At 39.3% G+C, this 25,387-nt stretch overlaps 1 protein-coding gene across 2 annotated transcripts; it reads right to left on the reverse strand.

The window, feature by feature from the left end:
* Positions 1-18,880: 18,880 nt before the first annotated feature.
* Positions 18,881-23,203, reverse strand: LOC147624726 (UDP-galactose transporter 1-like). Of its 2 annotated transcripts, none has more exons than XM_086819761.1 (6): positions 22,845-23,203; positions 20,395-20,544; positions 20,009-20,258; positions 19,694-19,901; positions 19,381-19,612; positions 18,881-19,268 (listed from the first exon to the last, which is right to left on the reverse strand). In XM_086819761.1, exons 2-6 carry the CDS (start codon positions 20,503-20,505, stop codon positions 19,074-19,076), a joined length of 996 nt encoding a protein of 331 aa, XP_086675887.1. In that variant the 5' UTR covers positions 20,506-20,544; positions 22,845-23,203; the 3' UTR covers positions 18,881-19,073. The 2 variants fall into 2 exon arrangements, with proteins under 2 accessions (XP_086675887.1, XP_086675888.1); XM_086819762.1 differs by having other exon boundaries at positions 20,395-20,590; positions 22,845-23,186.
* Between the last annotated feature and the right edge of the window lie 2,184 nt (positions 23,204-25,387).

Genomic DNA, 25,387 nt, shown 5'->3' on the forward strand with positions numbered 1-25,387 from the left:
TGGAAGCTATCTATTTGATTGGAGATGGATATCAATAGAACCTAGAAGTTTGCAACAAAATGCGAGGAGAGTGCTTAAAATTTTCCAAATAGCCCTATATCGCGTTTTCCTGCAAATTCCTATATTTCTTTTGGTTTTCATTTCTTCCTCATTGTTTTGCTTTCTTTGGCCCTGGGGAATTCTTCCTAGTATCATCTACTGTCCAGGAATCTTTGAGGTGATCCTAGCATTTGATTGGAGATGGATAGCAATAGAAATGGAAAATTTGCACAACAAAATGCGAGGAGAGTACTTGACATTTTCCAAATGGCCCTACATCGCGTTTTCTTGCAAATTCCTGTGTCCCTTTTGGTTTTCACTTCTTCCTCATTGTTTTGCTTTCTTTGGCCCTGGGGATTTCTTCCTTGATGATGAGAAAAGTTTTTGCTTTGGAACAGTTGATTCTCAGGCCCCTCCTTTCAACAGAAAGTTGGACTTTTTTGCTGCTATACTTAGACCACAGCAATCACCAGGTGAGTCATGTGTGCTCATGAAGGGAGTTGTTTGGTGATATCCTATATATTCCCTGATTACATATGTCAGCATATAGAATTCATGATATATAAATTTTGGTTCAGGCGCAAAAGGAAGAGACTGGAGCAGAAAGCTGAGTCTTCCCTCTCTCAAAACAAAAGGAATCAGAAGAGCACAAATCTCCAGATTTGCTCCTATTTGACTTTCTTCACAAATGCAAGGCTCAGAGGAACTTCCACATATACCACAGTATTTTCAAACAGGGAGTTCACTATGAGCTCTGTATTGGAGCATCACAAAGATTTTCTTTCAGATCATTGGGATACCTTCAAACAACTGATAGAGGCAGGAAGAATTGTGGAAGGTGAAAAGGTTTTTGTGCATATAAATCATATTGTCTCCATTGACAGGCTGAGATACCATGTGAATAGAAGATTTGACAGCCTGCCTGAGAAATATAAATTCAACTGTAGCTTGCACACCAGAAAGTGTAGAGTGCTTGAGGAAACCATGGCATTCCTTATGTACATTGTCTTTAGTCAGTACTCTCTAGAAGAGCAAGGGCAGGAGGCTGAAGAACAAGACACATTTGAAGCAGAGGAAAAAGAGGATGTTCCTGTGGCAACAGAAATGGCAGAGCAAGAATTAGATATCACTCTCTAGGAAAAAGAGTCCAATCAAGATCAAAAAGAGAGTTCCGATTGGTAGGCCCTGGGAGTAATAGGATTTAGTCATCAAATATAGCACAAACATTATGTTGAAGTTGAACTGATTTGTACAAAGTCTTTGATCCTCTACCTTTCCCTTTTGCATTTGTCCCATCACCGTACGACACTTCAATACTCTTCCCACACTCAGTAGCTTCTAAAAGCGTTTGACACTCAAGTAGCTTCTAAAAGCGTTTGACACTCAGTACACACTTATTAGTAGCTTCTAAAAGCGTTTGACACTCTCAGTACACACTCAGTACCTTATTGGTAAGGATCAATAGTGTGTCTAGCATAATTAAGTAGTATTGATTGAATTTTTTGTGTGTAGCTCATGGATGTATTGATGCTGGTTTAATATAGATCACATGTTTCACAAAAGAAATACTTTTGATGGAGTCTCAAAACATATAGGCATAACACCAAGAGTCACTTGTTCCACAAAATAAAAATCTATTGATTGAGTTTGAAAACATGTGGACATAACACCAATAAGTTACAAACTGCTATTCATGTTTACTTGTCCATTTATGGTTTCTAAATATCTTCGAATCCCTCCATTGTCTATGTCTCTCTGCTGCCATTGAATTGTCCAAAGTTTGTCTTCATCTTTGCTTTTGGGCTAGAATAAAAGCAAGCTTGACTTTGGAGCTAGCAACTTTTCTTTTAGCATGCAGCCTCTGTAGTATGCCTCGGTAAAACCATTGGAAGACTTCCTTCAGACTATTTGCCTTTTGACTCCCTCCGTAGTGTTGTGTGTGTCTGAAAAATGCATTACGTGCCATGTAGTGAGACTTCTCCATGCCTTGGGTAGACCAAATTGCTGGGCATCCATACTTTTTGACAAAATAGGGAAGGTGGTTGTAGATGATATGCTGTTTTCACAGAGACATAAGAATGCATAGTAAGTTATAAAAAAAGAGAGCATCACACTTAAGTAAAAGAAGAAGACAGAACTTTACCATGTAGTGAGTTATATTGCAGGCTGTCCATGCGTCTTTCATTGACTTCCCAAAATGTTTAATTGCCTCTTCAAAGTTCTTGTAATCACTTTTTGTCCATGTTACATACGGTCACAGAACATGAAGAGTTAATCAAGAGACCTCCACACCTCTGCCTTCACATTTCGTGCTTCTCCATCTGCCTCATGATCTTTCACGGCATTATGGACTTGCTTCCACAATCCATAATTAATCCTTGAAACTGTTCTACCTTGCCTTACTTGCTTACTACTGTGTTTGGGTCGAGACAAGAATCTTCTTGCCTTAACACCACCAATAGAGGGCTTGATTGGTACCTCCTTGCCATTGGTAGACTTTTTAAAATCCTTTGTGATATGAACATCACCTCCATGCAGACCTATATCAGATAACACTTTTTCCAATGCTTGAAGAGCATCCTTTCTATTTTTTTTGGGACGAAGTTTCCAAGCAAATCCAATATACAAAAATACCAATTTCTCAATAATTTGTCATAGACCATGCAATGAGCATATGTGAACGTTACATAGTGGAATGTCAAGAATGGCCTTGAAGTCAGGGTCAACTTTATCTCTATTAGGTGCTCTCTTCCACCATTTGGAATCCATTACTTGAGCTGATTCTTTGCAGTAAAGACAAGGAGACTTTGAGTTGCCTCCTTTACTAACATTATACATGCACTTAAGTGTTTTAAGTTCCCCCGCCATGTGCCACTCTACTTAAAAATCACCTTTTCCTGCAACATGGAGATTCTCTCGTCGCACTTGTCTTTTATTTATTCTTGGTATTTCCGTGTGGTGAAACACCCAATCTAGTGTTTCATGGTCTTCTATCTTTACCTGTGATTATAGAAAACAAAAGTCTTACTATAAAAGATTTGAAAACAATGACTAAAATCAAGTACGAAACAAAAAAATGATCATACCTGGAACGAGCCTAACCACCATATGTGTTTCTCTGACTGCACACTAAAATACTTCGAACTCGCTTCAGTCAATGATGTATCAAGTGCTCCATTCATCAATGTAATAGTAATCCTTTCCATTTTCTTTTCCTTTACAACCTCACACTCATCCAGTTTGATAACAAATTTCAAAATGCCTTTGCACTCCTCAAATGTTATTCCATAAAACTCGACCATTCTTCTTTGAAGTTGTTGTAGATCTACAAATATATTGTTCCAAGGGTCATACACAGTGGTTCCTTTACCACCATGAAATATTTCTTCAATATGCTTGTCAATCTCATAGTCTTTTTGTAACATGAATCGTGGAAGTGTGGCAGTATCCATGTAAATATTTTGAAAAAGTGCAATCATCAAGTTCAGTGATGGATTCTTTATGAGAGGCGTGCACACGTTGTCAAAAGGGATGCGGAATCTTCGGAAAACAAAAAAAAACTAAGGAGATATTTAATGCAAAATCGTGTTAGTTAGACAAAAGATTATCTTATTCCTTTCTGAAGTGACAGTTCTGTAGTCCTTACTGACAGTTCTGAGCCACGTTTCCGTATTTTACTATTTTTGAGGTCTTTTAGGAGAGAAATAAATCAAAAAATAGTGAATTTCTTACAGGGCCCCAAAATGAGCTCCCTTTTTCCCTAATGTATTCCATAAATTAACTCCTCATAACATGTCCCGGGGGTGACAAGAAATTATCCTTAATTGTCACAAAATCATAAGTAATCATTATGGCTAGTACCCGTGCAAGATGCAATCGAGGGTTTGAGGGCATCATCAAGTAGCCATTGAGAATCTTTGATGGTTATGAGGAGTTAATTCATGGAATATGTATTCCCACATTTTGAATTGGAGTTAATCCATGGAATATATATTCCCACGTTTCTCACTTTTATGAATTCTCCTTGATAGATTTAGATTAGGATACCTTTCTAAATTCGAGTGATCGTAGCTTACTTTACGCGTATGCGGGTGAATTTATACATGCGTGGGAGTATTGTTTGCATCATCTTGATGTTATGAGTTTTACATGATTGTTTATATTTTTAATCATTTAATTTATTAATTTATTGGCTTAGTTGATGTAAGTGTAGATCATTCGATTAGATAATGGAGGCAGGCTATGGTGGTTAGGAATATTTTGAGATGATCAAGATAAATAATATTCAATTTTATGACAACAAGAACCATTAATTTATTTTGGGCACCATCCATATTTATTGAAAGATTCCTTGTGCATATTTAATTCTTCAATATATTCATGCACTTTGTATGTGGAAACATTACTTAATGGGTTTTAAGTTTCTCAATAAAACAGACTAGTAAAGTATACGAGATCTACATACCCAACCTTTGATATCCAACCGTCACATTAAATGGCATCATTTATTCAAAATTTTCATCCTCTCATTCAATATCAGCCGAGAAAAGAAATTGTTGTAGGTAATGCACTACGTAGATGTCCTTTCATTACAAATATTTTTGTTCTTGACATGTATTGTTTTGATGCTATGCGTGATACATATGAGAATAATCATGACTTTCATAATGTATGGTTGAAACTGCATTCTAAAAATTATTTATCCATTGATAATTATTCATATCATGATGTATGTCTTTTCTTTGAAAAAAAACGCTTATATATAACTCTTCCATTAAGACAACTACTTCTAGAAGAATTACACAATCCTCCTTACATTGGTCATAGAGACATCATTACTACTCTCAAAGCAGTAATACATTATTTTTATTGGCCTAATGTAAAGAATGATGTTTCTAGCTTTGTTTGTGAATGTCTTGTTTGCTAACAAGTCAAGCGACATCATGGAAACCAACATGCTTGCTAATGCCTTTGGCTATTCCTAATGGTTCTTAGGAAGAAATATCTATGAATTTCATTACTGGTTTACTTGTTACTTCTGTACAAAATGATAGATTTAGTAAGCAAGCATGTTTTATTGCATGCAAATAGACATTGTCTACTACTTCGCAACAAACTGCACATCTTTTTATTAAACATGTCTTCACACATCATGATCTACCTAAAGTTATTGTATCTGATCATGACTCTAGGTTTTGTAATCATCTTTGGATTGCCTTATTTTCATATCTAGGATCTAAATTTTATGTCACATTGCATTCCATCCTGAAAGTAATGGCCAAATCGAAGCAACTAATAGTGCCATTTTAGATTTATTAAGGTCCTACACAATCCCCACACCAGCTAATTGGGACCAACATCTTCATTTGCTATAATTTTCTTACAATAATACACCACACTCAACTACAGGAAAATCTCCTTTTGAAGTCGTGTATGGTAAGAAATTACCATGACTTTCACACATTATCCCTGCAGATATCCCTGCAGAGCAGCAGCTAATTTCGTTAGAGACCATACCCGTATACTACAACAATTACATGAAATTATAGCTAAATCCCAAACACAATATAAAAAACCAAGCAAATAAGAAATGTAAGCCAATTTCTTTCCAGGAAGGTGATCATGTTTGGCTTCGTGTAGGAAAAAGAAGACCCAAAGTATAGGCAGACACCCTGCAGTTAAATTAGCCCCTAGATTTTATGGCCCATTCGAGATTCTAATAAAAATCAATGACAATGCTTATCATCTAGATATTCCATCACATTGGCATATTCACAACTCTTTTCACATTAGTCTATCGAAACCATTTAGAGGCCCTCTTCTAACCTATCCAATATATGATAACCCTCCAATATTAGACGAAGGTTCTGAAATCCTAGAACAAGAAATTATTTTAGATCATGAGCAAACAACAACAAGAAAAGGTAATTTTTATCATCGATATTTAGTCGTGCAAAGGACACCCCATCAAATATTCTCAATGCCTACCTAATCATGCCCTCGATCCTTGATTGCATACATCTTACAAGGATACTAGCCCATGATGATTACTTATGATTTTGTGACAATTGAGGACAGTTGCTTGTCACCACCGAGGCATGTTATGAGGTCCCATGTTTTCTATTATTTATGGATTAGTGTCCATGTGTTTAGATTGGGGCACCTTTCTAAATCTGGGTGATCGCACCTTACTACACACGTACTGGGTGAATCCATACATGTCTATTGGTTGCATCATCTTGATATTATGAGTTTCGTATGGTTGTTTATATTTTTAAACAATAAATTTATTAATTGATTACCTTGTTGATGTAAGTGCAAATCATTGGATTGGATAATGGAGGCAAGTTGGTGGTGGTCAAGAATGTTTTGAGATGATCAATTTTGAGTGTCGACAAATAATATTCGATTTTGTGACAACAAAAACATTAATTCATTTTGGAAACCATCCATATTTATTAACAATGCATATATTATTTGGGATATTGAAAGCTCCCTTGTGTATATTTAATTCTTTAACGTATGTACACCTTTATATAGTTTTAGACTTATCTATTTTTTAAATAGATGAGTTTAGCTTCTTGCATGCTAAACAAAGCTAATTTTAAATAGTTTAGCTTCTTGCATGCTAAACAAAGCTAATTTTAAAGCAACTTATTCTTGAAGAAGTCGATATATTTGTAAAGCACACTATTTTGAACCCAAAAGCTATCTTAAGAAATATATTTAAGTATACCAAGAGGAAGCGTGGACTCACTCGTGTGGGAAAAAATTAAACCCAATATTATGTCTTAAGTAATTATTTATTCTATTTATGATTACTATTTAACATTTTACAATCAATTATTTGGGTTCATGTCAACCTCCCACAATAGTGGTAACATAGCATATAATTGGTTTTTCAAGATATGTACACTTTATATGGTTTTAGACTCGCAATAATTTTTAAAATAGTTTAGCTTGCATACTCAAGCAAGCTATTTTTAAAGCAAGCTACTTTTGAAGCAAGCTATTCTTGAAGAAGTCGACATATTTGAGCCCCAAAAGCTATCTCAAGAAACATATTTAAGCACACCAAGAGGAAGAGTCGGCTAAGATAATGCTTCAATCGACTCACATGAAATACTGGGTGGACATGACAGTATTGTGATAAGTCTAACTTATAAGCCACATCTCCGACTCGTTTCAAAATCGTCCACAGCCCACAATATTGTTGGAGTTAGGGTTGCAGGAAAGCACACAAAGCTTGGAGAAGAAGAAGCAAGAATGCACACAACACACTGTATTAGATTGTGTCAATGTACAAAGATTATGTAGCCCTAGAAGAATGTGCGTATATACAAGTCGGGAAAAAAAACCTCCTAAAGAGGAAAAAAGTGCCCCGACGGTCCTAAGTGTGTTCACACACATCACTGCCTATATATATGGCAACAAATCTCCCCTGGGAGTGATGGTGTGAACGAGAGCTGGCACTCATGTATAGAGAAGTGCCATGCCCGAAGTAGATCAGTCCACAAAAAGGGGAGCAAGCCCAAAGCTTTGCGGAAAGCTTCGAACTTCTCACGACGACGAGGAAGCGCCTTTGTGAAAAGATCGGCGGGGTTGTCCTGTGTTGCACATAGGCCAAGCTGATCTCTCCTGTTGAGAGTCTCTCCCTGCCTGACATAGTGATAATGCACCTCAATGTGCTTTGTGTGCGAGCATGAAAAACTGGGTTTCTTGCAACTGCCAATGCACTCTGACTGTCAGTGTAGATAGAGGTGGCAGACTCCTGTAGTCAGCCACCATAAGCCGTCTGAGCCACACACACTCAACCGTAGCTGTGAAAGCTGCTCTGTACTCAGCTTCACACATTAGGGGAAGGTTGAGGTCTATAGGGGCCCTTTAAGCTGCCATATTATGATTTTAATGACTTTTTGTTAAAATGTTAAGTTTCTTTGACTTTAGATACCTTCTTATTCTTCAAATGGCTAGAAGTTTGAATTTCAAAGTTTCCTGCCAAAATTGAGTGGGAAAAACCATATCATGTGACATATCTATGGAAAGAGCTCAGCAAGTAGAGTCTGGATCTCTAATCTCCGATAAATTTTGAGCTCATATGTAGAAGTTATGGATGTCCGAAATTTCAAAAACTTTCTCCCCACTTTTGGGAATGAAAAGTACAAAAAGGCATCTTCTAGAGAATCTTTTGACAAGCTTTAATCACCCAACATTTTTGTATACATGGCATCACATGATTGGCCCTTTTCCTTAATAACATTTTAATCACATGACATCTTAAAGGGCCCCTATAGACCTCAACCTTCCCCTAATGACTAGAAGTGGCCACAGTAGGTTGCTTCTTGCTCAACCAAGATATGCATGAGCTACCGAGCATGAAACAAAAACCACTTGTGGACACTCTTGTGTCATAGTAACCAGCCCAATCTGAGTCCAAAAAAGCATGTAAATCTGGCGGCAACGATCAATTGGGTTGCTTCTTGCTCAACCAAGATATGCATGAGCTACCGAGCATGAAACAAAAACCACTTGTGGACACTCTTGTGTCATAGCAACCAGCCCAATCTGAGTCCGAAAAAGCATGTAAATCTGGCAGCAACGATCCCCCCTTGTTGGGATAAAACAACCCAAGATGTATGGTGCCACTCAAGTAGCGAAAGATGCGTTTAACTGCCTTCCAATGCTGATACCCTGGGCTATGCATAAACCTGCTCACCTGTGAAACTGCAAACTGAATGTCCGGCCTCGTAATGCATACATAAATGAGGCAACCAACAGCTGTCTGATAGAGTGTGACATCAAAGTGATCTCCAGCATCATGAAGACTCAACTTCAAACATGTCTCCATTGGAATAGCAATAGGCTTGCAGTCTTCAAGGCCAAATCTCCGCAACAATGTCTCAATATGCTTTGTCTAACACAAAGCAATACCTCCATCACACTGCTTAAATTGTATCCCCAAATAATGATGCAAATGCCCCAAATCTAACATCTCAAAAGAGGCATTCAAATCAGCCTTAAAACAGCATGTCATCGACATAGAGAGAAATGATTAGATGTACATCATCCACACGTTTAACATACAAAGTGCTTTCTGTTGGACTATTCTGAAAACCATGTGCAGTCAAATATGCATGTATCTTTTCATACCAAGCTCGTGGAGCTTGCTTTAAACCATATAAAGCCTTTTTCAACCTGCACACTTTGTTTTCATGCCCTCTTTGAACAAAACCACGAGGCTGCGATACATACACCTCCTCATGCAAATCTCCATTCAAGAACGTAGTCTTTATGTCCAACTGATGTACATTCCAACCATTATGAGCTGCCAATGCACAAATGCTACGAATGGTAGTCATACGACAAGTGGGAGAAAAGGTCTCATCAAAATCAATGCCCTTTTCTTGAGCATAACCCTTTGCAAACAAGTCTAGCCTTATAGTGATCAACACTGCCATTTGGCTTTCATTTCAACTTAAAAACCCACTTACATCCAATGACCTTTTTACCAATAGGCAAATCACACAAAGACCATGTACCATTCTTCATTATAGCATCGTATTCACTTTGCATTGCAGCCAACCAATTTTCTGATTTTTGTGCCTCATCAAATGAAAGAGGTTCTTCCTCTTCACACATATTAGACACAGCCAAAGCATAACAATCTGATGCATAAGAGACATGCTGAAAACCTGAATGAGTACGACTAGACATAGGTGCATCAATTTTACTATCACGCAAGGTTTACACCAGCCATTTAGGCATACCTCTAGCCTACTCATTTTCAGCCCTATCCTCATAAATTACATCCTGTAAATCTGCATCAGAAATAGGCTGATCTATGATGTCGTTTGAAATCTGCATAGGTTGAATATTTACCTCATTAGGACTTACATTTGAATTCCCACCTGTAAACAGAGGCAACAACGTATCAAATACATCCCGTGAGCTCACACCTGTCTCTTTGGTACATGATAACAAAGGCTGCACAGCATCTTCCACAAAAACAACATCTCGACTAATCGAGATACGCTCTGACTGCGGATGATACAATCTGTAACCCTTGCTCTCAGCACTGTAACCAACAAAAATGCATTTGACAGCCTTATCATCCAATTTTCTACGTTGTTGCACAGGCACTAAAGCATAGGCCAAGCAACCAAAGACACGCAAGTGACCAATAGAAGGCTTCTTGCCATGCCAAGCTTCGTATGGAGTAACAGACTGCAAGCCTTAGTGGGACACCTGTTGAGTACATATGCAGCACACATGACAGCCTCAAGCAAAAACGTATATGGCAAAGCTTGGCTCTTGACCATACATCGTGCCATCTACCTGTTTTTCCTCTCAGCAACACCATTTTGCTGAGGGGTATACGGCACTGTACATTGGTGTTTTATCCCACGACTAGCCAGAAATGCATCAAACTCTTTAGACATGTACTCCCCCCCTCGATCAGAACGGAGGGTGCCCACAGTACAATTGGATACATTTTCAACCATAAGCAAAAATTGTTTGAAGCACAAAAACACTTCGGACTTTGCCTTCAGTGGATATATCCATGCATGCCTTGAGTAATCATCAATGAAAGTCACGAAGTACAAGTGTTTACCAAATGACGGAGTTTGCATAGGCCCACATACATCACTATGTACAAGTTGCAATTTGCGAGTGGCCCGCACAGAACCATCCTTTGGAAACGCAAAACGCTGCATTTTGTCCAAAATACAGCCTTCACAAACATGTTTCAATGGTGCCTCAAGAGGAGGCAATGAAGCAACCATATCAAATTTCTGCAAACGCAGCAAACTAGCAAAGTTCAGATGACCAAAATGAGCATGCCATAGTTTTGCATCTTCCACACACTTGTCATAAGAATTGAGCCTATACAGCCCACAAAACAAGGTGCCAGATGCAATAATTGTATCACCAGAAGTCAAAATCATGAACACTACATCTGTCATCCACAAATTTGACTACAAGTCCAAGTCTAGCAAGCGCAGAGACAGAAAATATATTCTTCTTTATCCCTAGCACATACAAAGCATCTGAAAGTGTGAAAACGTTGCCATTTGTAGCAGTAAGCATACTTTTACCAATGCCCTTCACTGGGTAAAAAGCATTATTGGCACATGTGATAGTATTCCCATTAGGGACAGCCTCAAGACAAGTGAACATATCACGATGCGAGGTAATGTGCTTTGTAGCACCACTGTCAAAATACCATACATCAGAGTCAACAGAAACTGCCAAACATGCATCATGTACAGATGGGTCATACTGGCAATACACGCTAAACGCCCATTCTGTATCCTGCACAACATTTGCAGAGTCTGCATTTGTAGAAGCATCCGCTATTGTGGCTGCATTTGACTCTTTCTTCTTTGCCTCTTTAGCCTTTAACTTAGGGAAATTCTTAATAACATGATCAGTTGCCTTACAATAGTTGCACCTGATCTTTTTCTTGCCTTTATCAAGAGCCTTCTCAGACCTATTGTTGCTACCTGTGGAAGGAGAAGAAGTTGCAGACCTACTAATAGGAGAAGCAACAGTGGAAGGGACTGCCTTACCACTTCTTCTTTGCTGCTGCTGGGGCAGCAAAATAAATGCATGATCAACTGCACGACGCTGCCTAGCCCTGTTTTACCTGGACTGCGCTTCTTGCAAGAGCTTGTTGACTAAAGTATCATACTTGACAACATCAGGTCTGTCCTCTCAATAACAAGTCTCCACGTGGAAGCAAAAGTCTGATATGACTCAGGTAAAGCATATCAAGAACAGTCTGCACAAGAGAATGATCAGAAATAATCTCACCTATAGAAATCAACTGCTCCTTGAGATCTTTAATCTCAGCAAGAAAAACATTCATGTCATCATCTTCTTGCATAATCTTCGATTCTAGCTCTTTACGCAGGTAAGAGATTTTTGCCTCGTTACGACCTGCATACAAACCAGCTAGAATATCCCAAGTCTGTTTTGTTGTTTTAGCTGAACGGATATGTGGAGTGATGTTACGTTTGACAGAAAGTGCAATCAAGGCATGATCCTGCGCATCTTTACCATCCCAACGAGCTTGTTCAGCAGTGGGTAGTAAAACAGCAGCAACAGTAGAGCTGCTAGAACCTGCAACATCCTCAACAGATCCTACATTCACAGAACCTGGACGTACATCCATACCCTGCACAATGTTCCACACTCCTTTTGCAACCAAAACATGCTGCATCATGTATGCCCAAAGTGGGTAGTTGTTGCTATCTCCATCCAGTTTGTCATCAGCAAGACAACATGCGAAATATATCATTGCTGTTATCAACCATGGCCACTGACTTAAACTGATGCAAAAGCTACCTGTAATGGAGCAAAGACTAAACAGAAAACAACTCGTGCTATGTAGCACAGTCCACAATAGAATACGTATGCCTGTTTTGCAGAAAACTGCACTATCGAAATTTCTGCACAAAATGACGAAAACACCTGTACAGAACTTGTAATGCAAAAACGGAGCCCGAAACGACCTTAGATGCAATTTCTGAGAACGCAAGCCCTACGAGCTTGTCTACAGAGTATAGGGACCTGCAAACCTCAATCGGAGAACGTGAGTCGGAGGGTGCTGGCGGCGTAGCCCTGGGAGCCGATGCCTGCTCTGATACCAATTGTTGGAATTAGGGTTGTAGGAAAGCACACAAAGCTTGGAGAAGAAGAAGCAAGAATGCACACAACACACAGTGTATTAGATTGTGTCAATGTACAAAGATTATGTAGCCCTAGAAGAATGGGCGTATATACAAGCCGGGGGGAAAAACCTCCTCTAAAGAGGGAAAAAGTGCCCCGACGGTCCTAAGTGTGTTCAGATACATCAGTATATATATGGCAACAAATATCTAGGCAACAACTTAGTAGATTTACCCACACGAAGTGTCTCCGTTCTCCGAGGAACAAAAGTAGAAACACTTTCTCCCCTTCTTTAAAAGAACGTCTTATTCTTAGGATTAGCATAGTTAATCACTCGATCCGTAGCCCAGTGGATATAATCTCGAGCTCTAGCTAAATTTAACTGCATCTGAGACAAAAATTCAATTACAATGGTGTCTTTTGAGGTAATCCAATTGTACCTAGCATCAATGGATTATACCCATAATTCAATTCAAAAGAAGAAAAGTTTGTAGAGGAATGCTTGCGCGAATTATACGCAAACTCCAATAAAGCCAAATACTTTTCCCAATCGATATGTCATTCTCCAACATAAGCTCGCAACATATCTTCCAAGACTTGGTTGACGCTCTCAATTTTGACCATCAGTCTATGGATGTTCACCGTTGCTCATACAAAGTTGCGTGCCAAGTTTACTAAAAACATTCTACTATCCAACACAATGGATTCTGGCAAGCCATGTAATCTAAACACATTGGCAATAAATAATTCCGCCACTTGCGGAGCTTCAACCTTGTTCGTAGTAGGTAGGAACAAAATGTGCCATCTTAGATAACCTATCCGCAATGACAAAGATAGTATTATAATCTTTCCTAGTTTTGGGTAAACCCATAATGAAATCCATGGAAATACTTTGCCATTTCCTCTCTGGAATAGGCAACGGATGTAACAATCCGAGCTACTTCACACGCTGGAATTTAGTAACCTAACACTGTAAACACTGTGTCACATAATTATTAACATGTTTCTTTAACTATGGCCACCAGTAGAAACGTTTAATGAGCTCAATTGTTTTCTTTATTCCCAGGTGTCCAGCACATGGACTATCGTGACATTCTCGCATCACTAATACCCTTAGATTATCCGAGTCTGGAACGCATACCTTGTCGTTCCTCTTGAGAATTCCATTCTCAATGGTAAATCTATGTTTACCAGACAACAAATCAGATGGAACTGATTCCTCATCTACCTGGCTAGCCTTTTTCCATAACGATTGGACATACGGATACACCTTTTGAGCTTCACGTATTCTATGAATGATCTCATTCTCGACTATTTTGAAACTGATCTGATACATTATCTAAGACAATGCATCGACAACAACATTTTGTTTTTCTCATCTATACAAGATTTTCATGTGAAACTCTTGCCATCTTACATGATCGCCGCTTAAATCTGACTGGTTACAAAAATACTTTAGCGTATCATGATCCGTGTATACCTTAAGCTCAACTCCATACAAGCAATGCCTCCACACCTTTAGTGCATGTATAATTGCATACAATTCAAGCTCATGTGTGGGCCACTTACATTGCAAACTACTGAGTTTATTACTTTCAAAAGCCACTGGTCGACCTTCTTTGCTCAACACAGCTCCTATGGCAACGCTACTAGCATCTGTCTCAACAACAAAAGGTAATGACAAATCCACCATTAGGAAACATTTGGACTCAAATTAGGCCCTTAAGGATTTGTACACATTCTCTCTCTTTAAAAATGGGTCATGTGAAACTTTGCAAATCAACTCAGAAGTGAGCGGAGTTTGGACATTTGGAATCTACTCTTCCATTGGAAAGGTCGAAGAGTAGATTCCAAATATCCAAACTCCCCTCACTTCTGAGTTGATTTGCAAAATTTTCACCATGAGCCCATTTTTGTAGAGAGAGAATGTGTACAAATTCTTAAAGGGCCCAATTTGAGTCCAAATTTCCCCTGATGGATCTTGAACACAGGTGTAGTTGCAACCGCCTGCTTTAACTTATCAAAACTTTGTTGTTGAATGTTAGTCCAGACGTAAACCATGAATGGCCTAAGGACATCATTCATTAACATCATAAATGTGGCTAGCACATTAGTAAGCCTAAATGGCATTACAAGGTACTCATAAAAATGACCAAAACAAGTACAAAAAGCAGTCTTAGATACATCTTCGTCTTTAATACGAATCTGATGGTATCCACTTTTTAAATATATCTTACTAAAGACCTTAGCTCCACCTAGAGCGTTTTTCAAATCATCGATCCTTGGCATTGGATATCAATGCTTACATTAAGCTTATTTAAGGCTCTGTAACCGATACTACACGTTCAATAAGAACCATCTTTCTTCTTAACTAGCAAAATCAGAGAAGCGAACGGTGATAAACTTGGGCGAATGAGTCCTTTCTCTAGGTACTCCTCAATCACCTTCGATACCTCGTTCTCCTCGACCAAAATCATCTGGTACGGAGGTCTATTAACTGCAATTACACCAGGCATAAGCTCTATTCTATGCTCCACATTTTTGCGCGGAGGCAAAGAAGAGGGTAGGTCAGATTTGAAAACATCAAAAAATTTCGTCAGAAATTTCTCTTGCAAAGATTTTGTGGCATTACAAGTTAGAGTTCCACTTTCATGCGTGTCTATAACACTTGAAACTTTTTGAACCCAACCTAAAAAGAGAGAGTTACAAGATATTCTTAGCATTTGTGTAGCAGTAAAATTAATGCATTCTTGGGTAGATTTGGCTAACCTTTTATGTAATGCATCCTCCCCTCATGCATAAATTGATAGACATTTGTTGTTGCAAAGTCGATAAGAGGTTTCTTCCATGCATGCCATTCTTTCCCTAGCACAACATCAAAACGTGCTAGTCGAGTAATATCAAAGTTGAGTTCCTCAAAATAGGATTGAATGGTGAGACCAAAGCCTACAACTTGTTGATCCCAAACCTGAGTTTTTAACTTTAACTTCTTGACAAGCTGAGAACTAACCACATTATGACTAGAGCCCGTATTGGAGAGTACCTTCACTATTTCCCTTCAACCAAACCCTTCATGACAATAAGTTCTATAACTGGAAACTGGTAACCGCTTGGCCTCTAAAAGTAAGACTCTATCTACAATTGTGGGTACCCGTTTCTCAATGGACACTGAGAGTATTCTAGTGGAATGTTGGGGTGTCTACTTTGGAGTCATCCAACAAATCCTCCTCGAGATTGTCCCCGCGATTTGAATCTATAGGCTCAGTGGTCATATTTGCAGCTATGTGCTGCTTCTTTATTGGACAATCACGCCTTTGATGATTTCCCATACAAGCATAGCATAAGCCTTCATTCTTTGCTTTCTCAAACTGCTCGAGAGTGAGAGAAGATATGTGGTCATTCTTCGTTGACACCTTTATCTTAACTCCTGAAAGGGCTTTTGTAGATGAATGTACACTAGACATAGATACCTTTCCTTTTTGCCCACTAGTGTACCTGGAAGCTTTATAGTAGGTCGCATAAAGTGAGACTTTGAACCTTGACCCACTGCGCCTGACTTTGACCTTTTCAACCATCTTCATAAACTAAAGCCATCTCTATAGCTCTAGATAAGGTTTTACACTTCTCATGGCAAACTAATGGTCAAAGTTTATCATTTGAACCCAAAGCAAACTTATGAACCTATAGGAATCCAATAAAATTTGTGGGATCTTCATAAGCACCTCTCGATACTTGTCTGCATACTCCTAAACTGTGAGATTCTTCTGAGAGGGAAAAAACCAAGTATCAAGTGCTCTACTCTACTCATCTAGAGGCACAAAATTTTGAATAAATATATTTTTAAACTCCTCCCAAGTATTCGAAATTGCCTTGTCCTTTTGCATCTTCATCCCCCAACGATGAGCCACATCCTATAAATTATATACAGCATGCTGGATTCTAATGTGCTCGTCAATGATATCACATGTGGTGGGGTAGAATGGTCCAAACCCATTTTAATGAATAATATACAAAAAGCACCAAAAAGACGAAAAATATAAAGAGTAGGGATAAGTGAGCCCCCTAGTGGTAAAAATATCGAGGCCGATGTAGGCCAATGTTGTGGAGAGCAGCAACCTCGAAGATCGAGCCAAGAGCTTCAACAAACAATCCACTGAATAGAGAAATTTGTGGCCCAAAAACTCTAACTCTTACGTGTGACCCACCTCCAAGAAACCTTTGAAAGACTTACATTTTTTTATTTTATTTTTTCACTCTATTCTGCGTTGCAAACTGGTGTCTAGGCTTGCGACAGCGTCGAGATGGAGAGAGCGCGGCTTGTTGCGGGCGACGGCCGGTGATGTACTGCAAGCAACATTACGATGGAGAGTCTTGTGTTGTGTTGCTGGCACCCTGTTGCTTGGCCACAAAACAAGAAAGCGACAGCCAACAGCAGTGACACGTCAACGGTAACGAATGGATGACAACGGACGTCGACTGACGAACGAATTTCCGACAACGTTGACGAAACTGACAAAAATGAAAACGACTGCAGCAGCAATGATGATTCTCCTCCTCTTGCCAACTCAAGAGAGGCTCCAATCTACTACAAACCTTCCCCATAACCAACAATCAAGGGTTAGGCTCCCATACCAAATGTAAGATCTCCATTCAAGGCAAGCAAGGTCTCTGTATCTAGCTTCATGCAAAAACGTGACGTGAGAGAGAAGAAGATGAACTCACGAATAGTAAAAATAAACCTAGATTGGCAAACCATGACCAACCTGAGCATCAAGCGTCCAGTGTGTACTTCCTGACCACACACCATACTCACAACGCCCCCTATGTCCTCGTTGGTACCTCCATGCTACACATCACTAGATCTTTGGCCTATAACTGTCACCCATGAACGTTACACATTCACACTTATTATTATAAGCGATGATGTGCAATAGTATGCCACCATTGGTTTACCCACGCAACGTCGTCGTGTCCCACACATTACTGGGGTGTAAATCTCTTTGAAAATGAACAGCAGTGAGGGTCCTTCCAAGGAAGCCTTAAAAACATAATGCTTGGAGACAGCTCACTCCTGTCATGCCAGTGCGGGTAGAAAAGAATCATTTTTATTTGCCTTTGCCTTTGCCTTTGGAGAAGCTTGCACATTCACAAACACAGACTATGGGGGGCATTATCTTGGATCTGAAGCAGGCACCTGACACGGCAGGAGGCACTGTGCCTTACTTTCCTCACCTTTGGGATATGGCTCTTGGGACTACCATGCCCAGGCATATATGTACCTGATGTGCTAGACAAGTGATAGCTTAAACACAACCATTTTGCGAATCTTAAAATTTAGGTGAAAGCTGCCTTTTATGAAAAATGCTGTTTAAGTTTGATCCACTGTTATCCGACAAACTCCTAGCCACACATTGCATCAGTAGCTTTAAAACCTTATTTGGGTTGGTGCAAAATGCTCAGTTCTGTGGATATATTTAAAGCAGTACTTCTAGACACAAGACTCCCATAGAAAGATTTCTAACTCGACCCTTCATTTGTATCGTCTGCAAATTGCTGCAGGCATGATTGGGCTTTATTGTACCTGGGAGAAACATACCTTTGAGGGAACCACTATTCATGGCATCTTGAATAAGCCATCCCAGGGAGTCGGACCATAATAGCATAGAGAAGGGGGGCCAAGGGGCACCCTCATTATACAAAGTTCAAAATTCCTAATGCTGCTTGAAAAACTACAGTTTAGTTTAATAATGGTTAGCAACCTTCCACGTTCAACTATGACTTAATATAAGCTGCATCATTGTCTACTTGTTGCTTCTTCAGAGACACATCATTGATCGACCAAAACATGTAGAATATTACCTTTTTTGTATTATATTATCCCACATATTTACAGCAGTGATGTGGTAGTGCTCGCATCTAGAAGACATTTGGTTTAATGGGATCACGACAATGGTGCGCACTATGATCAATCCTACATACAAAGTCTCCTAACATTTCAATATAGCATCAGAGTACACCGTCTCCTTTTAACGTAAACAAGAGTGGAATAATAATCCACCATTGCTAAAAATTGTGATGATTAGCTTGGCTTATAGAGCAACCTTGACTCTTTTGTTGATAGTGTGAACCAATCGCATTTAAATGCCTCCACAAGAAGAATGCAGGGCTTAGAATTAAGCTTTCCTTGAGTTAACTCACCACTTATATATGGTCCATTTACCTGAGCAGTCAAAGAAAAGGCAGATAATACATGAATTCTATGATCTAACCATCATGTGATGGCAAAATATATAACCAGTTTATGGCACCTATTTGACCTTTGGAAAAATCTGTTTTTAAGTTTATCCCAAAAAAAAAACTCTTTACAGTTTCTCAGAAAGCAGGTCATCACTCTTTTCCAGGGTCTGAAGACTGATGGCCTTGGCATCTTCAGAGAGCTTATGCCTGACGTAGCCATAAATTGTGCAACCTAAAAGGGTAACAGAGCATCCAACTGCATTCAAAAGGGAAATGGGATTGTGAAAGATGAGCCAAGAAATGATGATAGCGACTGCAACCTGTTTATGAAAAACAAAAAACAAAAACTATTATAAGTATACACAGCAAATTTAGTTGTCAATCTCAACTTCTGAAATTGCAAAAAAATAAATAAATGGTTCCTATACTTGCCTTCATATTGCCTGCAACATTAAAGGTGACGGCAGTGGTAGTCTTAATGACGTAGAAGATAGAAAAATTGAGACAAAATGCAAACATTCCTGAGCTAAAAATAATCATCCATGGCTTGAAGAGTGACTCCTGAGTGGCCATCCATCCCAAGACACCAGGCCCTTCAAAAATAAGTGCTGGAAAGGCCAGTATCATGGTCGCATACGGAGCCATGTAATACACTGTATTGATGCTGGAAAAAAACCAGACCAAATATTAGTTATTCCAAATGTTGACATAGGTATGTCCAGACAGACAGATGCACATTACACACCTATCAAAATTGTATCCATGCAGCAGAGACTCTGCAAGTATCGTCTTGGTTGAGGTAACCATGCAGCCAAAGAAGGCTGCAAGGAATCCAAACATGTTGAAGCTTGTCTCCGTGACGGAGGTTAACAGAATGCCACCTACCACAGGCACTAACGACAACCATACCCGTCGATCAAAGCTCTTACGCCAAACAAACCACTGCAAAAACACTGCTTCAACCATAACCCATTGCAGTCAATAAGAAACTCACCCACAAATAACAAATGAGGAAGGAACTACCCTTCAAACAAGTGGAAACACGAAACAAGACATAAACCTGTTGTAGCTGGAGTGAAGGACTTGATTGTCTGCATGAAGGACACAGGAATGTAGCGCAGGCTCACATTGCCAAGAACAATATTGATGCAGAATACAAAGGACATTGGGAAAATGCGACTCCAACGATCTGCGGGATCCACCTCAATCAACTGCTTCAGCTTCAAAACCTTAATGGCAACATATGCTCCGATTGCTGAGCATATGAAGTGTATTGAAGAGACAGTAAGAGGGTACTTGAAGTCAAGTTTCTGCTCACAGAAAGATCAAAGAAACAGTTGGTCAGGCCTAAACTGTGACCAAGAAGCTATATCTTGCATGAAAACAAAATTCCAAACATTTGGGTGTCAATTCACAACATTGAGGATAGTCTGTATAATGACAAACCTGAAATATCCATTTGTTCATCACAATAACGACCACATTGAAACACCACCATTGGAGAACTGCCACAACTGCACCAATATTTACCAAGCCAATTGTAGGCTTTTCTTCCATTATGCTTGATGAAAATATATCTGATGTTAGCTCACATGCCTGCACCAAGTAGCAAATTTCTTTTCTAAGAAAGCTGTGATGTACTCTGATCAATCAAAAGGCAAAATTCAATTTTAGTTAGTTCAAGGAAGAGAGGAGAGTAAGTATATAGCCTAAGGTTACCAAATAGCTCTATCAAAGGAAACAAGTCAGTATAGAGCCTAAGGTTACTGAATAGCTCTCTCAAAAGAAACACCCATTTCTGTTTAACGAAAGGACATGTAACATCGTGGTTGGGTATTGAGTTATAAACATGCAGGTCTCAAGTCCAAATCCCAATCCTGACAAGTTTGCTTCTAAAGCTATAGTAGCAGTCTTAAACCTTTATCCTGAAGTCTATACTTTGAATTAATTAAGCGGGCCTTGCTAAGCTTGTTAAACATCTTTTCCAGGTTTATTGTTGTGGTCTCTATGCAGTCATGTGCCCTACCTCTCTATCAGCCATGATCCTCAGAGCTGAATGAAAAAAATTATCAACATTGGCAACCTAATTTAACAAAAAATGGATAGTTGTTTCCATTGGTCTTCTTATAATAAACCTGTCCTTTAAACAACGACAGGGGGTCTTCTTTTTCTCTTCCTGCCTTGTGCAGTGTGCACAAAGAAACTAGACAAATGTACACTTTTATATAGCATTGTATCCTAGCTTACAAGTTCAATAGGCAGTGCTATAGCAGTCCTCATTTCTTTTCCAAAGAAGCTAGGATACAAAAAATATGTTGGCCTTTCAACAAAACAATAATCCTCCATGCAAAAAAGCTGCCAAAGTAGAGCACAAAGAGGGTAGCATTCACAGCATGCACATGTCCCAGACTCCCAGGAGACCACACACAAGAATTACAAAGGCAGAAAGGGCAGCCCCAACACTGCGGCTCAACAGGAGCACCAAAATCAACTTTAGAGAGGAAGCAGGAGAAGCCAAAAGCCCACCCTACTTGGCACTCAGCTTGGAAACATTTTATGCGCAAGCATTCTGACCACCTGGCAATCAGGCAAATGTGGGCTGATCAGCATAACCCCAATTCGTGTGGAGGCGTTTGCTCCCAGTTGGCAGGCATATATCCACAGAGGAGCCTTCAACTCCTTCAATTTCTGGTCCTTCTGAACCCAATAGTTAGAAGCTTTCCAAACTCTTGGTCTATCGCTTGCAAAGCATGCACCAAGGTAGTTCTCAACAGTCCTTAGTCCCCGGGTTGAGTTGACATGGAAGGAAGCTCCAATGCCATTGTGAATATGATGCTCCTCAATAGTTCAAATTTGCACTGATTTCGTCAACCTTATTTAACTGAGCTTGCTGCCTGCTACATTGGCATGTAATAACTCAAAAACTAAGAGCTACCTTTGTGTCGAGAAGGTTGCACAAGGTTACATGGATCCCAACACAATTCATCATGTTCTAGGACCACTTCCAACTCAGAATAGATGCAGTATCTTATCTATCACGAAGAATCTTAGATTGTGTCAATATAGCTATTTCAAGTGCAATAGATGCAGCATCGTATCATGAAGAATCTTAGGTTGCACCAATATTGCTATTTCAAGTGCAATAGATGCAGCACCTAGTCTTAGGTTGAGCTAATGTAGCAAATTCAGGGGCAATAGATGCAGTGCCTTATCGCAAAGAATCTCAGGTTGTGCTAATATAGCTATTTTTGAGGGATCATCAGCAGGCAAATCCAAGTTGTTGACCATTAGCAAGGGCCAAGCTATGATGGGATAGCAGATCTATATGAAGGAAAAAGCCACGTCCGTATTGATTGATCTCACAAGTATGGTGAGAGGTCTTGCTGGGTTGATGACCCCCAATCTCCCACATGCAGGTAGCAGGTCAGACATGTGGGCAGGGTCGGGCAGCATGTAAGAGGTGTTGTGGGGGGCCTCATTTCTCCCATCCCACAGGCCGGGAACTTAGCTGGCACCACGCAAGCTTTCCCTACAGCATGCTCGAGTAGCCCCCTTGCTGCTGGCATATGAAAGATTATGATAGGGCCATATGGCTTGAAAGTTTGGGGCAAATTTTATGAAAAATAAATAAATCTCCCATTTCATCTTGTTAATGCATCACCACCACCTCCATTGGGGCTGTTTCCTTACAAAAGAAAAAACAACACCCCCACAAACCAAAAAAAAAAAAAAAAAACAGAGGCAAGCACATGGGCTCTGATAATGATGCAACACTTCGATGCAGAATAAGTGCAATCTTAACACATAAAATTTGCCTTCTGGAATAGTTTATAGAATGCTGAAAGCTTTTCTTTTTCTTTTCTTTTCTTTTAAAGGAAGCAGAACGTAAGGTTTACCTGGTTTTTCTGCAGAGGGTGATGCCCGATCGATCACCCTTCTCGTGCGAGAGAGAGAAAGAACAGATCTAGCCCCATTATAAAGGGCGACAAAACAACACAGAGCCTGCGACTTCGCCCAACACAACGCAAAGTAAATGCAACTGCGAATGCAGATGCAGACGCAAACGCACAATTCCCTGAAATCTATGATCACGCCAAGATCATTATCGCTCTCTGGGAGGAATTCTGCTGCGGGAGAGGGAGGGTGAGCGGCACAGCAAAGGTTGCTAGAGGCGGGTGAAGCAGAGAGGGGGCACCGGGGCAGGTTAGTTGTGGTGCTGCTGCCTTCCTGAGGTCTTTGCGATTCGAAATGTTCAAAATTATCATTTAATATATAAGGCCCAGCCCAGGTGCAAAATTGAAGCCGCAGCCACGTCGGATAGTGTCCCACAGAGAAAAACGAACAATATTTTCTTTTTTAGTTTGGCCAATTAGAAATTACAATTCACACCATATCTCCATATTATATAAAGAAAGACAAGAATTTAAAGGTTCTAGAAGCCGTTTGAGGGTTTCGCTCTTCGTCTTGCAGTCGCATCCGCGAGGTTAGAGAGGGGGTAGATACATGCGAAGCACGGGTCAGCCCACTAGTCTTTACATAGCACCAACTCTAGAGTTCATAGTGCCCACGAAGTTGATAACAGAGTGCATTTCCATATCAAAAAACGTGAAAGACTTGACGAGTTAAGTCACCAGTTTAATGTAACTAAGGGCTAAATTGAGGAAGAGCTAAAGGGTGAGGAAGTGGTTATAGTGGGGTCCTTTATATTCTCGACGCAAATTCGATTCGGACCCACCTTCCACAAAGGGTTAAAAAAAGAGTGTGTATTATTGTTTTACAAAAAAAAAAAGGATGACTCAAGGGTTACTAACTTACTTCCAATACTAACCAATATGCTTGGGTCATCACCACGTTTAGGCAAGGAGAGACTTGAATGCAAAAAGGAGAGTCCCCCAATAAGTGTGGGACATTTCTCTAGGGCTACCATGGTAGGGTAGAGTTTAAAGACCTTTTAAGGAAGATCTCACCTACTACCTAAGGAGAAATGTGGAAGCAAAACTCTAATCATGGAACAAATTTGATGAGGTGTCTTTTGTGCATTGGTTGAAATTGTGTAAATATGACTGAAGTGAGCTAGTACATGTATTAAAAACATGTGGGAGAACATGTACTAGCTCACTTAAGCCATATTTACACAATTTCAATTTTACTCTCCTACATGTGTTAAAAACACACCAGGAGAGTAAAAACATGTGGTTGAAATTGTGTAAATATGACTAAAGTGAGACTTGCATTGAAACTCTCCTATGTGTATTAAAAATGATACTTTTTGTTATAAAAGCAACCACACGCTTTCCAAGTATTTCAATCTACATGTTCATCATATACTATTGCTAATTAACATGTACTATTATCAAACTGACCAACAAACACATCAAAAAATTAAAAAATTTATCACCATGAAAAACTTATATGGTTTTTCACAACCATGAAAAACACCCTGGTTTTCCACGCTAGAGAAAAACCATCAAAATTGAGTTCTTGAAGCTTGTTTACCATGAAAACTATGCAAATGTGAAAACCATAACATGGTTTTTCACTTGTGAGCTATAAAAGAGCATTAAAACAAAAATGTTGTTAGATCTCATAGAATGGAAAGCCAGACTCACACACACATAATGCTCAATAACAAGAACATAAGGGTGTAGAGTGTGAGATTGAAACAAAACACTTGAGATCAAAACGATTCGACTCTGAAAAGTAGTCAACTACTATTGTGCTGGAATCATTTGTACAATTCATGTGCTATAATGCTTTTACTTCAAGTAAGAGAGCTTGTATAAGAATCTATTTGAAGAAAAAGAAGCCTCCTTCATTGTTGAAACTGAAAGCTTCAATGGGAGCTTGAACAATAAAACTTCAAGCATACCACAATAACTTCAACCTGAGCTATAACCAACTCATAAAGATCAAGTAGAACAAATTATAGAAAGCTTGTACACAAGCTAAGGAAAGCTTGAACATAGTATAGAGAAAACAAGAAAGCAAGCTATGGAAAAGCTTCACTCTCATACCACTGTTGGATCTCGTAGAATGGAGGGTCAGACTCACACACACACAATGCTCAATGATAAAAACACAAGGATGTAGAGTGAGAGAAAGAATGGCAATCCCTAAGGAAAGATATGAAAGCTCTATACAAGTATAAATGAGCAATCCCTAAACTATAAATGAGGTTATTTATATATTAACCAACCCTATGGTGCTTGTTCACACCTAGATGGCCATGGGGAAAAACCCAATGGGACAAAAGTGCCCATAGCATAAGTGTATGATCTCTTGGGTGAAGTGCTACTAAATATCTAAAAAATGCTCCAACACTGCCTAATTTGTCGACAATGATGAAAGTTGTCTCATCAACCACTTTTAATTTATGAATTTTCCTAAAGGTAATTTTAATGTGTGCTTATGTTCATGTGTTGTATGAGTATTATAAATG

This window comes from Cibotium barometz, chromosome 25 (genome assembly GCF_041138505.1).
Source record: "Cibotium barometz isolate CiBa-2024 chromosome 25, ASM4113850v1, whole genome shotgun sequence".
Taxonomy (NCBI): domain Eukaryota; kingdom Viridiplantae; phylum Streptophyta; class Polypodiopsida; order Cyatheales; family Cibotiaceae; genus Cibotium; species Cibotium barometz.

Bases quoted from the DNA above. Each gene is read 5' to 3' on its own strand.
- LOC147624726 (XM_086819761.1), bottom strand. From the start codon at position 20,505: ATGGAAGAAAAGCCTACAATTGGCTTGGTAAATATTGGTGCAGTTGTG. The intron at 19,902-20,008 runs GTTTATGTCTTG...TGGTTGAAGCAG, and splicing joins CTTCACTCCAGCTACAACAG to TGTTTTTGCAGTGGTTTGTT. The intron at 19,613-19,693 runs GTGTGTAATGTG...GTTTTTTTCCAG, and splicing joins CATGGATACAATTTTGATAG to CATCAATACAGTGTATTACA.